Source organism: Lampetra fluviatilis, chromosome 21, assembly GCF_964198595.1.
Source record: "Lampetra fluviatilis chromosome 21, kcLamFluv1.1, whole genome shotgun sequence".
Classification (NCBI taxonomy): domain Eukaryota; kingdom Metazoa; phylum Chordata; class Hyperoartia; order Petromyzontiformes; family Petromyzontidae; genus Lampetra; species Lampetra fluviatilis.
Window position 1 is genome coordinate 6,111,124 of NC_136295.1, and position 16,286 is coordinate 6,127,409.

Here is a 16,286-nt window from a genome sequence, read left to right on the forward strand (position 1 = left end):
GGGTGTCTATTTGGAGGATGTCACCTGCTCATGAATATTAATTAGGGGGGCTGGTCGATGTGGAGTGACGTCACGAGCGTTAAGTGCAGACATTCCTGGGTGATTATCGTCGGTATTAAAATGTTACCAATAATTCTCATTGTATCTGGGACACGATTCCAATGTCAAACCAGGCGATTTAAAACACGGGTAGCCTGATCTGTGGCTACAGCTCGTCTGCTCTGAAATTGATTATTATGCTCATGTGTGCATATAATCATGCGTGTAATAATCGATTCTTTACAATATATTGAAATTGTATGTTGCCATTAGGCTAATTGATCAAACAAGGCAGTACGTGAGATACGACATACCAAAGAATGCAAGCAAATACGGTAAATATCAAACAAACACACAAAATCAATTCAGGAATCAAAACGTGCCGTTTAATCTTGACAATTCATTGTTATACGCACAATTACGCGATCAAATACCGAACTACTGCCGTTCACTGCTTGAACGCTGACACAGCAATACAGCTGCCGGTCACTCATCACCTCGAGTTACCACCAATACGATTATAACAAGTGAAGATTTACAGTTACCATGACGGTTGTAGTTGGTTGAACTTCACACATGACAATCGCGGTTTAATCCGAACACTCATACTGTAACTATGACATGAATATCAGATTCCAGGTAAATATTGCACGAATACTGCCACTTTATTTAACCGAGCACAATATGCCCTTGCGTTCAACATCTAATACTGCGAGGTAACGTGATGTTTTAACAGTCGGTTCACCGAAACACAGGAACTTCAGCTCTCTAACTCACAGTTAGTCAATATTTCATGTATATTTAATGTATTCATTTTGTCTCGCCAAGCCTATCTTAGTTTGGTTTAATGAAATATGATACGTATTTAATTAATCATGTGCAAACACCTGTTTAAGCCCCATGCTAAACCCTGACTGTCTGTGTACGAAGTGTTTAGTCACATGGCTACAACGCACTCTCAATGCACTCTCGGGCCCACAGCACTCTCCGCCTCATTTCCTGCGCACACAAAAATTTTTTACAGAGTTCCCTCTTCTTAAAAACTTTTCAGACATTTACTTTTTCTTCATTTGTCTTGAGATGTAACCGTATTAAGGTGCTTCATACATCCGTATTGCATTGTATCACATTTGGCTATTAGTCACATAAACAGGCAGAAGGGAGCGGGGGGAGGTAGACTGTTGACATCAAACTCATTTACTTGCATATCCTAGCAACTTATATTCTAAGAGTGGACGGTGGGAGACTGTCAGGTCAGACCTTAGTGGTCGTGGCAGAGGGCGGAAAGCGTTGGTGAGGCGAGGCTGATCATCATTGGCGTTGGCCTTGGTAACATCTTGATTATATATATAAAATTATCGATAATTAATGTATACATTTCTCCAATTTTAATTTTGATTCGATGGAACATGTAACCCTAAAAAAGGAAACTGCTTTTTTCTTGAAAATATGAACCCCGAGGCTTACATCCTGGGCTCCCCAGCACCTGTTTGAAGCTTCATTAATGAAAAGACTTTAAAGTTGCAGTCAAGCGTGTAATGATAGTGCTCCTGTGATGGAATCATATTATAATGGGAGATACACGAGGAGAAATTACGAGAGCACTATAATTACACGCCTGACTGCAACTCTATAAAGTATGTTGTTCATTAATGAATCTTCAAATGCGCGTTCGGCAGCCTGGGCCATGCAGCTTGTGGTGGTTCTTAACAACAAGATCAAACATATTTGTTTTTTTGGGCAGTATCTTACTCCTAAGTCCACAACTTGTGTACATTATTTTCTATACGCAAAAAATTCGGTAACATTGTAAATTAGCTCCGTGTAATTTTACGCAGTCTCCTATCTGGAATCTGGATCAACGGCTCATGTAGTGTCAATGAAAAGGTTTCATTTTTACAGACTGCCCCAAGTCATAAACTGTGTCTTCTGCTACCTCTACATAATACTCGGGTCCTACATTTTGCCAAGGTTCCAGATTTTCTCCTGGACCTACAGAACACATACACCAGGTGCAATAGTCTAGGCCCTGAACTTTGTTATGATATACTACATGCAACTTGTCTTGAGCCCCATATCCCCAGTCCTATGTGAGATTTGCACTCGGGACTACTGGATGGCTTTCAATGCTTCTGCCAGGGTGTGCACGAAACGCCACACGTCTTGAAATGAGTTGTAGAGCGGAGTTGGGGCTACCCGCAACACGAACGGTTCCCGCATGTCACACTGCCGGTAGACATGGAGGATGGCACAGGAACACACGGGGAGGGACCGGGGTGAGGGATCGGGGTGAGGGACGGAGGCAACAGGGATAGAGGGGACAAAGGATGGAGGTAAGGGAGGAAGGTGGAGCAGAGGATAAAGATTTGAGGATAGAGGGCAAAGAATAGTTATTATCATTATAATGATCAATATCAACAATATCAACATTAATAATATATCAAAAATTTGTATCATTGCTAGAATTAACATGTTCAATCGTATATAACCATGCCCAATATTGCAACACCATCATCAATGAGTCACTGGTGAGTCACCGTTTGTCACTCATTTCCCAACTTCTTGTCTCTTTTCACAATTCAAGTTCCTAGAATCAACCCACCCGCGCCAATGTAATCTCCATATATATAAAAGGCAAAGTTGTGAATATGTGTGTCTGTTCAAAATGTTTAGCGTACTTCCCGACATGCAACAAACTGGACATTTGCCATGTGGGTACTTTCCAGACAGTACACCATGCAAAAATTATAAAAATACACTTGTTTTTTTTTGGGGGGGTGGAGCTCAATAATGAAGAGATTTTTTGCACGGCAAGTGAGCTGTGACGTCAAATCTGTCACGTGACCCGCGCATGTGGAAGCGTAACGCATTGTAGTGTAGTGGTTAGCACGCTGCGCTACAAAACTGGTGACCCGAGTTCGATTTCCACTCACCACCAACATTGGTGATGAATTTCTGAACTGGGCCTGGGTCTCCCCTAGGTCGACTAAGTCTCAAATGAGTACCCGGTGTGGCGTGTAAACATTGCCACTCGGGCTATACAGGATATTTTGTCTTTGTTTGAAGGAATGAACACAAAGTCAATCATCTCAAGTCAGCTAACCCATAACACCCGAGCCTGTCCCGCAAACTTCTACCAAGCGTACCTTTCGCACTTTATGTGGTCTCAAATATGTACCCAGCCAGGCGCAAGCACTATGGTGACACACAGCCATGTGGTGGTGAAAGGTGGTCGGTGTTGTTGTTGTTGCTCCTGCTGTATTTCTGAGTGCGCGCGTGTGCGAAGCGAACGCGAGCCACTCACAACGATGCCCCTGCGCTTGAGCTCACGGTGAACGACGCCGATGGGAATGGAGAAGGAGAGCGACAGCTGGCAGCCGCGCTGCTCGGGATCGCTGGGCGTGATAAGGCGCACGCTCGCACCCCCCTTGGGGCTCTCGGCGAACAGCGTGAGCAGTAGCAGCTCCAGGTAGCCGGTGAGCAGCCGGGACTTGGCGCGCAGCGCAGGCATGCTCGCCTCCATGAAGATCTGTGGTTACAAATCAGTGCAAGAGGGGCAACCGGGGCCCTGTTTTACCTTTCAGACTGTGAGACAATGTGCGGCGAGTGAGCACCTACGACAGTTGGGCTGGCAGATGTTGATCAGCGTATTGTACCCCGGGCTCGCGTTTTTATTGCAATAAAAAAAAGCTTGGCTGGCACTAGGGATGGGATGAAGCAGACCTGCTTGATAGAAGGTAGCATCCTATCCTCGTATTTCTCCCATTTAATGTGAATGCACACTTAAGATTATGGGTGCAGCGGATGCATTGATTCGTCGATTCATATTGACTCTTAAGCTCACGTTATGCGTCAGTCCTTGTGTAAGAATCAAGGCTGTTTGATTCGTATATGTTGTATGTAATGGATTCATCACTTGATCCCTGCGACTATTAAAGGCTACATTTAAGGTACGGGTGGTGGGCATAGCATGGGGGGGATATTTAAACCCCTACGTAGCACAAAGTGATGGTGTGACTAGCATTGCAGCACGCTGTTATCCTTCTCCAGAGTGCTAACCTTGAGACCGTGAGCAAGCTGCATGGTGAATAGAGATGCATATGGACATCCATTGTAGCTTATATGCAGAAACATTAACCACCACCCCCCCCCTCTGGTCTTCGCACCAGATTAGCTCACAAGTGACGACATCACATTTACCCCCTCGATTTAAGACCTAAACAGGATGAGTATTTCTCCATAACTGGCCATCGTCTGATGATGCTGGCTGTAATTACCGGCGAAACATCGTACTCGAATTGTAGATGTTGTGGGTTTACTCTCGAACACACTAGTATTCTGTACTAGTAACGAATTGGCATGGTTTGTTTACTTGACAAACCTTACTAATTAACCGTTTTGGGTGGTGGCGGGTTTAAAGACATTTATCTTTACGCGATCTAACCTAAAACCTCTTATGGAGTACATGAACCATTCTAGAATATACACAAGATGTCATTGAGTATATAGAGTAAATGTATACCTTTAAGCTGGCTTCCAGTGGACACACGAGTAGGATGGGTGGGTTGGAGATGCGGAAACCACTTACTCCAGCGCTCAGCTGCAACTCTTGATACACAGATAAGAAATAGGTTGGACATATTGAGGCTCCACTGCACTTGGTGTCAACCGCATGGTGTTCTGGCATTTCTACACAGATAGGCATGGAAGGTGCGTGCCGAGTGTGATCATGTTGGCGTGCGTGTGGTCGTGTGTGCTGAGCCATGTACTGTTGTCCATTTTCATCCGGGTCTCATACTTGTGACCCCACCAGCCAATGAGCCTGCAATTACAGGAACACGTTTGTTAAAAACAGCGTGGCCTTAAAATAAAAAAATATAATAGCTGACGTTTCAGGCATTGGCCCTTCTTCATAGCACAGGGTTGGGCGGTCAATGATTACTTCAATTACTTCCTCTGTATTCTTCACTGACTCAACCTTATACTTTACCACGGCATTATCGGTTGTTGTTAGTTCGTGGGGACTGGTGGTGCAGTGGTTAACACACTGATTTATGAACCCGGATACCCGAGAGTTTGATTCTCGGCCACGGAAAAGATCAATGGCAAGTGGTATTAGAACCTGTCCTTGGTATACCTCAGGTCGACTCAGCCTGAAATGAGTTTCTCATGCCATATGCGAATATCAGTAACGGGGACACAAAAGTGTCCTGGCATGGTGCTGGCCATACCACCCTTTGAGCATCATGCCAGCCTTGAAAAAATGCTCATGAACATCACTTGCCTCAAACAGTCTCTATAAGGCTATCTGGGGGACATTTGTCTTTGTGTGTGTGTCTGCAACACTTACACAGGATTGATCGTATTCATGTGCTTCTCGTGAATGAAGGCTCCGGCCAACCCTCCAGCCCCTGAGTTCAAGTACTGAACAACAAGAAAAAGCAATCACTTATTGCAACGTCAACAGGTGGAGCAACTCGGGGAGAGGTCCCGGTTCAAATCTGGGCAGACACCGATGATTTAAACAAGTCTTCAAGTGTAGCGAGCCGATAGGCTCAGCACAGTTAGGAATAAGTGTGCAAGCGAGCTAACACGTGAAACTACTTTTTAATTTAAATTTACAGCTTTGAGGATTAACATTTTGTCGTCACTGTTAGAAAACAAGAATCTCTGTGACAGGGCACATAGAGAAAAAAAAATACTCCAAGGGACCTCTGAGGAAAGCAGTCTTCAAACACACGTGGTGATGCATAGCTATGTCAGAGTTCCGAATAGTTACCTCATCTCTTAGCATGACCCCGAGAGCACAATATGAATAATTGAGGGGGAAAAAAACATAAAAAGGAAATTGGACTTTCGTCTGTTGGAGTCTATTCTCGAAACGTCTAAACCAGGGGTGGGGAACGTCCGGCCCGCAGGCCGTATAAGGCCCGCGAAATCATTTGGTCTGGCCCTGCCAAGGCAACCGCAGGCAGGACTCGAAATTCATTAAATCTAGGAGCAAACATGGAAAAGCAGTTGCGAGTTGCAACATCATCAGTACCAGCTAACATCACACGCAGTTCCAGCCATCACATTAGGGGTGAGTTAATTAAATGTTTTACCAAATATTACAGGCTAATTTTTAAGTTGATGATTTTGTATGGCCCGCGAATGATGTTATAAATATCCAAATGGCCATTGGCAGAAAAAAGGTTCCCCACCCCTGGTCTAAACGGTCGTCTGCTTTGTCTAACCCTTTCACTGTATTTCGTCTCAAACCTCTTGCTTTTATCTGTAATTGTAACTGGAATTTGAATTATTATTATTACCTTACATTTCCAGTACAGTTCTAAAGTTATCTTGCATCTGTTACATTCAGGTTAAACTTGCAAAGTAAAGATTGTATCTGTTCAGCTTCACACAGACACTGTTATAAAAAAAAAAAGCTGATTCTTTTGAGAGACAGGCATGTCTTTGAAGAGAGATCATATATCTCTGCAGGCACCTGCCTATACATATTATAAAGACGCATGCTTAATAGGTCCAGGTGTCCCTTGATAAATTATCCTCACGATTTAATAATGAATTTTCCTTTACCCACTCATGCATCACATCCATTGAGGTTATCATCATCAGTCACTTGCTTCCCGTATCCAGAGGTGGACAACAATAAGATATATTGTACATGCATTAGGGGATTTCCTTTGTTTCCTAAAGCCACATAAAACCACAACAAATTCTTTGTTTTTGATTTTGATTAATTCATGCACAAGAGGTTTAAGCATTGTACTGGAGTTGATGCTTGCCGACTGTACGGCGACTAAACGAGAGGAGCCAGGATTTCGGCGAGTGGGGGGGACGAGGCGAGCGCTCACCTTGTACGAGCACCAGCAGGCGAAGTCGACCTGCCACTCGTGCAAGAAAATCTCCACGTTCCCCACGGCGTGCGCAAGGTCAAACCCCACCAGGCAGCCCTGCTCTCACAACCACGCACCTCCGATTAGCACGGTTGGCTACGTACGGTGCGAAAGAATTTCAAAACACACACACACGCGGGAAACCACACGGCGACCCCGCGGGAAATGCTCGTACGCAGCCCCTTTTCTGGCAGTTGGCATTGGCAGTTGGCGTAGCTATCCAGCGTGCAGGCGGTGCAACTGCACCAGGGCCCACGGGCCAGGAGGGGCCCAGACGCTACGTCATCAAGATGGGAAAAATTGGATAGACGGTGAAAGTCAATTTCATTCATTGTACCAGGGCCCATGCCAACAACGCTAAGCTACTGCCTTGCCTGGTTGCTTCATTGCGTCAATATACACAATATACCTCAAAAATGGAGAATACACTACGTAGAACTTTTTTGTACTGCACTGGATGAGTGTCACATTGTTTGTCAAGGGGTTTTACCCAACCGCATTTAACAGCCCACAAAACCGGTTCAGAGTTTTCCTGCTTCAACAAGATGCCATCGTTCACCGCAACATATATACATATTAAAAAAATAATTCGTAGATGGAACCACAAAAATTGAATTGCGACAACTTGGAAAATCTCTGGAGGGGGTGGGGGAGGGTGCCACGTTCCACTCCTCACAATGCACGCAGGCACGTGCATGTGTGAGCACCTTGGTGTGTGCAGCATGGGTGATGGCGGGCATGTCGAAGAGCTGTCCCGTGTAGTACTGCACGCCACCGAAGAGCACCAGGGCGATAGAGTCTCCCTCCCTCTCCAGGGTCTCGAGCACATCCTCCAGACGCAGTGTCTCTTCCCCCTAAGCCGGGCAAGGAGGTGCGAGAAGCGGAGGTGGGGGGAGTTTGCGGTGAGAGGGCATGGGGTGGTTCGCTCATTAAGAAGTACACGAGTGAGCAGCGGGCACGTGACGATTAGCTGAAAATATAATTGTATGTATGTTGAACTTTTTTTCGCGTCGTAAGTAGCCAACCGTGCTAATTTTACGTTCGTGGTACTAGCATCACATTGCGTGAGAATCGATTATTTATGATTTATGCAAATGGTGTTCAAATTATATTCTGTTACAGTCAGGCAATTGAGCAAAGAAAATGTTACAAATGAGACAGAATAAATGGGAAATACAAATTAGATGGTAAAAAAATTAGAAGGGGAAAACAAAAACAAGTGAATTCCAGAATCAAGCCATGAATGTGAATCATGGAAATTGATTGAAGTGTTGGGTCAGTGTTGATTGGGGGTGAGGTGAATGGTCTACATGCTTTGTCAACAGTGCTGTTGATGTGCAAGGTTGTGTGCAAGCAGACGTGTGTGCAACCTTGTCCATGCTGCCAATGGATGGGCCACACTGTGCATAAAGTGTGGCACATGTGTAGACAACATTTAACCCTAAATCGACTCTTACAAGTTCTGTAAACTTGAGAAAGTCATCAGACAGAAACGTGTGGACAGGCTGGCAACAATTAAGAAAATACTACACACGCAAAATATTATTTCTAGAAAGCACCAATCGCCGCAATTGTGACCCTGGTTATCGGTTTCGTAATGTCCCATGACATGAACGATGGGATGACTGATTTAATGGACTCCAATCTCGAATTATTCTATTGCGTGTATTAATTCACTTTTCTATTGTTTAGCTTGTTGTCCTTCCCCGCACCTCCGATTAGCACGGTTGGCTACATAACGGTGCGAAGGAAGTTCAACGTACACACGCAAAAACATTTACCCCTTCAAAATGCCACCTCCCACAGGATGATGCGTGTTTCTCCAGCAATAATGACTGCTGACCTGACGAGGCAATATCTGCAGCATGGTCTTCTCTGGGTCATGGCCACGCAGTCGAATCTGAGACTCCATCGCATACTGTTTGGGAGGCGAGGCGAGGCGAGAAGGTGGGGGATGGGGATGCGGTGGGTGAGCAAAGTGCTTCGGGAAGTGAAGCACGCAACACAATACAATCGCCGCAACTGAAAACGGTACCACCCATTGCTTACAACGGAAATAATAGAGTACCAATTATTTACCCACGAAAGGCTTTAATGGGTCAATGTTTTTTCTTCTTCTCTTCAGAGAGGCTCCCGCATTGAGGCGATGTTTGACCAATATCATTGATGAGTGGCATGTGGAAGTAAACCCGAGCACCACGAGAATGCGCGCTGATGAGGGATGACGCTGCCATCTCCTGGTCACCTCAGGTGCTGTTGGCACCGTAAAACACGATTAATTGCTGCTGTACGAGTTTACACACGCCAAGTAAATATTGCCCTTGGCGCAGGACTGACAAGTAGAGACGGGCCCTGCCAAGCACCTTGCCCTTCCAATATATAATCAATAATCTGCGTTCGCACATGTTCAAAGCACTGTTACAGCGCTGATCGTTAATATAAAACGAAAGCGATGACTTACATAGTCTGATGGGAACGATTTGGCTTCCAGCATGATCTTGTATCGCTGTGCAGTGGGCTTATAAAATGCCAGCTGAAAGGTACAAACGTGAAAACACACACAATATAAGAGAAGGCTAATGCCTCCATCGTGACCTTATAGATGGTTCGTCGCGAGCACTGCTGGCGAGTGTTCGTTAGGTTCTGCGCAACACACGAGGCTGTGGTGGATCCGCCACCATAACCAGCAGCGCTGCATTTGACTTCCTAGTGCTAATGTTAACACATGGGACCAGCTACTCACAGCACTAAAGCGCACTGCACCGAGGACAAAAAAACTCCCAATTCTCACTCAGGCTCTGTTAATGTCCCAAACATCTGGAATCCATCACTTCAAGTAGACACACAGAGACCCATAGACTTGCACAGATACCCATTAACTCAGTGTAGACTCAGGGGGCATATTTCGCTGTTAATGTTCCAAACACTTGGAAATCTATCGCTTCACAAATGTTCATGGTCACTCTGACATCTAAATCACGACTTAATGCTGAGCTCTCATTTCGCTGGTAACCTCACTTGCAATTGCATTTCACAAATAATCCTATTCCATTTACATATTAGTATAGTAGTTTCAAAACTTTATTAAATTATGCTATGATCAATCGAAAAATTATTTACCCGAACCAATTTACACTACAGGGAAGTTGTTTTTTGACATTGATTTAAGTTCGTGAGATTTTTCTGATTTTACATGTAACAGTTGTTTGCTTTATTGCTATGCTGTTTTGCTTTTTCATTTCGGTGGCCCAGGTCACTCTTGCAAATAAGGCAATCCTGGTCTCTTGAGTTCTCACCTGGTTAAAACAAATAAACCACTAATTTTAGTCCATCTCCTACTTGTGTGGTACATTGCCTGGAATAGTACAAGGTCACTTCGTATAGCGCTAGCAACTAAGACACTTCCCTTCACAAACACATATAAATATTATGCATTACTTTATGGAGCGTCACTAATCCAATTTGCAACGCTGCACAATTTGTAACGTGTAGACAGTTTTCGAACGGAGGCATGGGATGTCAGACACGTGGGAAGGCAGCCAGCAAGGCGCCAACAGCTCTGTGGTCTGCCAATAGGGGGCGATACTTGCTAAATCTGAATAGATTTTAACACGGAGGCTTTCACGACCAATATTATCCATAAGAGTTGTTTTGGGTTAGATTGCGTAAATGTGTCGGGTGGCGGCGGGTTTATCGACACGTTTGTATTTACGCGATGTTACGCAAAAAGCTCCCCAATGGATTTGTGGGTAATTTCTAATTTAGCAAACATGAATCATGACACCTGATTAAATGCCCTACGTTTGCCAAAGATGTCACGCTATATTTAACCTCCACTCTAATGCAGATGGCGTATATTTTATTATTAACACACCTGCAGTAATAACCAGGCAGTTAATGGATTCAAACCTTGAACCTCGGCAAGAAGCGGTGAACGCGCTGATGCTAGGCCATTTCACCGCCCCAAAAACCAATAAATTCTCACCCACAAACCACCTTAAAACCCTGAACCAGTGCAGCTCTTACCATCAGAAGATGCAGGTTAATGGACAGGCCATTCATCACCGCCACCTCATGGGCCTCCGCTCCTGAATGTCACCGCATCCAACTGTTAGTGTTGCGAGTTTACATATGCGCATTTCAGAACCGCAGATAACAGCCGTTTTTTCCAGCAGTTGCGACCAAAATCCGTGAGATTCACACGTGGCCGGTGATTACCGGCCCTTCCAGTTACCTGCATGATGACTAAAGTGGCCGCGGCTTCCGTTTGGGAATTCGCACGCCCAGCCGATTCACTTTCCTCTCGCCACCGCCTCCACGCGTGTGCAAAAGTCTTGGCTGCTCAGATCTAGAGCGAGACTTTACAACATATTTTTGATGGCGCTATGGAGTAGGGTTGCATATGCACGGTAAGAAACGAGTGTGCCCCATTGCCGTGCCACCCTTGGGGGTGGCAAAGCGATCTTGGTGCACATTCAATGGAACCTACGAGTAAGGCATGAGAGAACTGATTGCAGTTTCAAACTTGGCCAGATACAAAGCGACGCTTTATGAATGTATTCACAAGGCATTGCTGCAAAGCTGAGCTCTTCAGCCAACAGCCAATCACACCCTGGGTTGGCTGTGATGTCATCAAGTCTCCCGCGCCATGTGTCAGGTCTGCTATCCGTGCATGATTGGCTAACGAGCAACATGCAGAGGGGCTTCTCGTGCTGTTGGCTGCTGCTGAGCATGGATGTGAATATGGTGCTCAGCCGCAGCTGATAAACGTGGCCGGGACTGTTTGTATTTGTATTTTGTGGGATGTCCTGTGATTCGCACCCCAAGTGTACAGCATCCTATCCCACGTGCTAGCCATTACACACCAGCAGCTCCAAAACAGTAAAACGTACGAGATCACTTTAAGCATCTCAACAATATAACATACAATGTTGGTTTTGTTAGCGGTCACAAGTCCATGCATGCGATATTGTGCATTATACATTGAACAAAAAATTATCAAACCTCAATGAGCCAAGGCAAATGTCTGTAAAATGTAAAGTTGTGAGCCATGTAATGCATTGTCATACCTACGAGTGTGGCCATGTTGGCAGTGAGAGTCTCATCGCACACAGCCCAGGGCCTGGCACCTTCATGGTGTCCATACACCCCCCTGTAAGGCAGCACACAACGGCATCGTGAAACTCTAAATATTGCAATTGGGAAAGAAGCCGAATAGTTATGGAATTTTCAGACAAGTACTCATGTGAGCAATACTGGACTCTAAACCCCAGGGAAGAACAGCTGATGTACACCACAGAAATGCGAATGACAAGATGATTATCAGATATCACCTGACTTAGACGGGGTCAGAAACTAAGAGATGAGGGAAGAAGGCGAAAGTTGGGCCCATCTCAGAGAAGCTGAAAGAAATGCCACTCCGACAGCTCAGACATGTCATAAGAAAATAACTTCAGAACAAAGGTGATTAAAATGGAAGCACAGTGTATGTTACACTTCTTTCGCACTGCATGTCGCCAACCGTGCTAATCGGAGGTGCGGGGAAAGAACAACGAACTAACAGAGTTATTCTATGTAACTCTGTGTAACTATATCGATCGCTATGTAACTCTATACTAATGTACATCTGTGAAAAAGAGCTTCATAGCTCATCAGATTTCTCAAGGATAAAAACAGATGATTGTCGACAACAAATTACATAGATCTCAATGTAACTCTATGAGTGAGGGACTCCCATTCGAGTGACTCCCATCGCACTAAGGTGAAGACTGAGAGGCGAGCATAGAAAGAGGTGGCACTAAGTGCTGAACCAGGATATAGAGGAATGTGGAATAAAGATGAATGTGGTGGCCCAAGAAAGGAACAGATGGAGAACAGGGGGGGGGGGATGGCAGAGCCCCCACTTGGATGAAAAACGGCAGGAAGAAGACTAGACTCACGTGGTCGCCCATTTGTGCAGCTCCTCCTCCAAAACAGTGCGGACAGCACGCGGCATCAGCCCCAGTGAGTTCCCTGCCAGGTACAAGCAGTCCTGGTCCGCGTCTCCCTCCAGCAGTGACTTGTCCACTAGCACGGCGGAACACAAGTACCTTTTTGTAGCAATTATATATATTTTATGATTGACGCTTAATTATTTAATGCAGGGGTGGGGAAACGTTCCTTTACCAAGGGTTAAAGAGGACTTTAAAATCCCTTTGGCAGGGCCAGGCATGAACGCGCACCTTAGCGTCATGCAATGACCCAAAACATGTTGTGCATGACGACCAAGTGTAAAGAGAAGTGACAAAGCATGCTGATTTCCTAAACGTGGGGTTGCCAAGTTGAAAAAAATCCCCTTTTATATCAGATCATTAAAGCTAAGGTGCTTGCAGTGTCAGATAAATTCCGTTTGCGGGTCGTTTCAATGTGCTCGGCCTTATGCGGCAGTGGGCCACTCCTGATTTAGTGAAAGATGCTTACAGATGTCCCCGTCTTATTGACAGGGTTAATATTAATATTATGCATGTAACGAGTCATCGATCAAAACCAATCTGTAGACTCACTGCATATGCATTGGATTATGTGTGTGCGCGAGACCTGCTGATTTACAATTCATGCAAATCATTTGAAAATGATATGCCGTTCCATTGAATGCGAACTGTACATACGAGTCAAAACGAGAAAGAATAGAAAATAGGCCAGTCAAAGAGACAGAATAATGCAAACATGAACTGAATCGCGATCCTGAATCTTGATAATTTATCATATTTGTTTGTTGCCAAACAAGCGCATCTGTACCAAAGTTGACAAAAAAAGTCCGTTTCCCTGCTATAATATGGTGTAGCGTTCGTCTCGTTTAGTGACAGTGATGCAATGGTACAAAGTCCACACTGTTACGACATTGCCTCTGTTTGACTTTTTCCGATACAGACTTCCCCAAGCAGGCGAGACTAACTTTATTGACCCTCCCCTAAAAGAGGTGAAGGACACGACAGGATTATAAGGCACACAGCCAAAGCAGTTGGCATTGCAGGTAGGTGACGAACCGAGCACCTTGCAGGGATTGCCCCGTCTCACCGGCGGACAGGTCGCGCATACGGGGCACGTGGAAGGATTCGCGGAAGCCACGGAGGGAGTCCGTCGCGTCCAGGTGCTCGGCGAGACGGCGCGAGGTCACAGGGCAGGCCAGCGTGGTCGCCATGCGTTGCAGTTTCGTCGCCGGATGCCCTTCATCCCACTGCTTGGGCTGCTGCTGCTGCTGCTTCTGCATACCTATAGAGTTACAAAGAGAAATATCATCCCGAAAGCCTTAACAGACTGCTGGGGCATAGTGCTGTTGGCGTGCATCGATGAATGCCGGAACGGCACACGAGGGGTTAGGGTGGACAGCACCACGCCCAGCCGTCTCCCAAGTGGCGATGTTTTTTTTTTACACACCGCACCAGGTACTCGTTTGAGGCCAAGTCGACCGATGCGAGGGCCCAGGACCGGTGCAGATAATCGTCACTGGTGTTGGCCGTGTGCCCAATGTGCGAGAGATTGCATTCTTTTTTACGAGTGCAATTACTGCCAGAGAAACCTTGTCCATTCCCACGTTGGTTCGCAGTCGCATCACAGTACTACACTACATATTCATTGCACGATTCCCATGAGTAACCAAATAGCTCTTGACTTAAAGCTTTCGTGACTGCAGGAATTCATATTCTTTGGGTCTTTCGGTAAAGGTCACGTAGATAGGTTCAAAGAAAATTAAAAAAAACTACGACTTTTCGATCGCAACACAAGCGGTCGTCGTTTCTCCTGAAACGTCGTAGTTTTTTTGTTATTTTCTTTGAACCTATCTACGTGCCTTTACCGAAAGACCCAAAGAATACAACCAAATATATGCCGAGTACAACCGAAACTTAACGTTGACAAATGCCTATAACGCCAATTACCGTCTATGCGCACTTCTCGGTACATGTATGGGCGTGCTATACAATCTTCAATTATGCAACCCCTTTAAAAAATTAAAAGCGAATTCCTTTGTGGAATGTGATGACAATGCGATCCTCTCTCTACACCATAAGGCAAGCCAATTCAGAACTAGCTTTAAACAATACACGTGACCTGCACCAATTTAGACAACACGTGGTATTTGCATGTAAACAATGTGTTGTTTATTACGAAGTTGATACGTTTACTCCAAACGCTTGCTTACATGGAACCGAACGACGTTATGACAACATGTTGCCTTCACGCACGAATCGTTATGCTGTTCAGAACTTTAGTTTACAACAATAGTCCCAGCGTTTAAAAAACGTTAGACAAACACAACGGGGGAACATTTGAACAAAAACAAAATAGGTGACTCTCACCGTCATTGCAGTTTTATGTCAACAAATATTAAACACGAACTAGTACACACTGGATTATGGTGAGCTCAACGCTTTGGTACGTTTAAAAGAGAAGTCTCTATCCGAGAACAGCATCTGCATTGGTGAGACATTCATCTCAACACGCCATTGTTGCACAAAGAAGTGCAATACATCGAATTCCATTCATAATTACCCCCCCTCCCCACCCCAACAACGCCCACAAATAAAACATGCACACAGCAACATGCTATTTGAACAAAAGAGTCAGCAACGACGGTTACCTGGAGCCGTGTCTTACTCAAAACACCAAACAACTGACCCACGGCAGTGTATGATTACCGGTGGGTTCCCAAAGCGTGGCTTGGGAAACAACGCTGTGTGACGGCGATCCGATTGGCTGTCATAAATCCGCCCCTCCGACCGAGTATCTGCCGTCCAGAATCCACGCCCGTTCCAACCAGTTCATCCATTTGCGGTGAGCATGCGCGTGGGTGGTGGTGGGGTGTGTGTGTGTTTTACGCGGATCGATCCAACGCCAACATCTCACGAGGGGAACAAACATTTTCGTCAGGAATGTGCCGACATAAAACTTGAAAGTGCACACTTGCAAACGCGCGGGCATTGCACAGGGTCAAGTAAAAAAAAGTCTTGAACCACTCTTAAGCCACCCGGTAGTGCAGCTTTTTGTTGGTCAGAATTTTATCAATACATCGGCACGTATAAATGATATCTTTGTAAACGGGAAAAAAATCGTGTTGGGTGGTGGAGAGGCCATGAAAATAATTTGGCACAAAACTACGACATGGCACAATCCAAAACAAACATTGGTCATTACAGAACTCCCCTAATCCATGGTGATATGGGGGGCCAATACCGTGTATCCTATTATCCGTGAGGTTATTAGCGATTTTCCTCCACTTATCTGCAACAAAAATTGGCAGATTTATTGGAACCCGTTCCGAAATACAGGAAGGGAAAAAATCCGTGGATAATGACAGTTTCTGTGGACCCT

At 45.2% G+C, this 16,286-nt stretch overlaps 1 protein-coding gene across 2 annotated transcripts; it reads right to left on the reverse strand.

Moving 5' to 3' along the window:
* Positions 1–409: 409 nt before the first annotated feature.
* Positions 410–15,699, reverse strand: KYNU (kynureninase). 2 transcript variants are annotated; one of them, XM_078865742.1, is made up of 14 exons: positions 15,614–15,699; positions 13,995–14,189; positions 12,878–13,004; positions 12,008–12,090; positions 10,965–11,026; positions 9,400–9,471; positions 8,782–8,856; positions 7,646–7,792; positions 6,897–6,995; positions 5,390–5,463; positions 4,809–4,861; positions 4,562–4,647; positions 3,344–3,568; positions 410–2,265 (listed from the first exon to the last, which is right to left on the reverse strand). In XM_078865742.1, exons 2-14 carry the CDS (start codon positions 14,185–14,187, stop codon positions 2,149–2,151), a joined length of 1,413 nt encoding a protein of 470 aa, XP_078721868.1. In that variant the 5' UTR covers positions 14,188–14,189; positions 15,614–15,699; the 3' UTR covers positions 410–2,148. The 2 variants fall into 2 exon arrangements, with proteins under 2 accessions (XP_078721868.1, XP_078721867.1); XM_078865741.1 differs by having other exon boundaries at positions 15,556–15,681.
* Positions 15,700–16,286: the final 587 nt, after the last annotated feature.

Excerpts from the sequence above, each read along its gene's own strand:
- KYNU (XM_078865742.1), bottom strand. The coding sequence starts at position 14,187 with ATGCAGAAGCAGCAGCAGCAGCAGCCCAAGCAGTGGGATGAAGGGCAT. Across the intron at positions 13,005-13,994 it reads TATGCGCGACCTGTCCGCCG|TGGACAAGTCACTGCTGGAG; the intron begins GTGAGACGGGGC and ends CCGCCGTGCTAG. Across the intron at positions 11,027-12,007 it reads CAACATGGCCACACTCGTAG|GAGCGGAGGCCCATGAGGTG; the intron begins GTATGACAATGC and ends GGTGACATTCAG.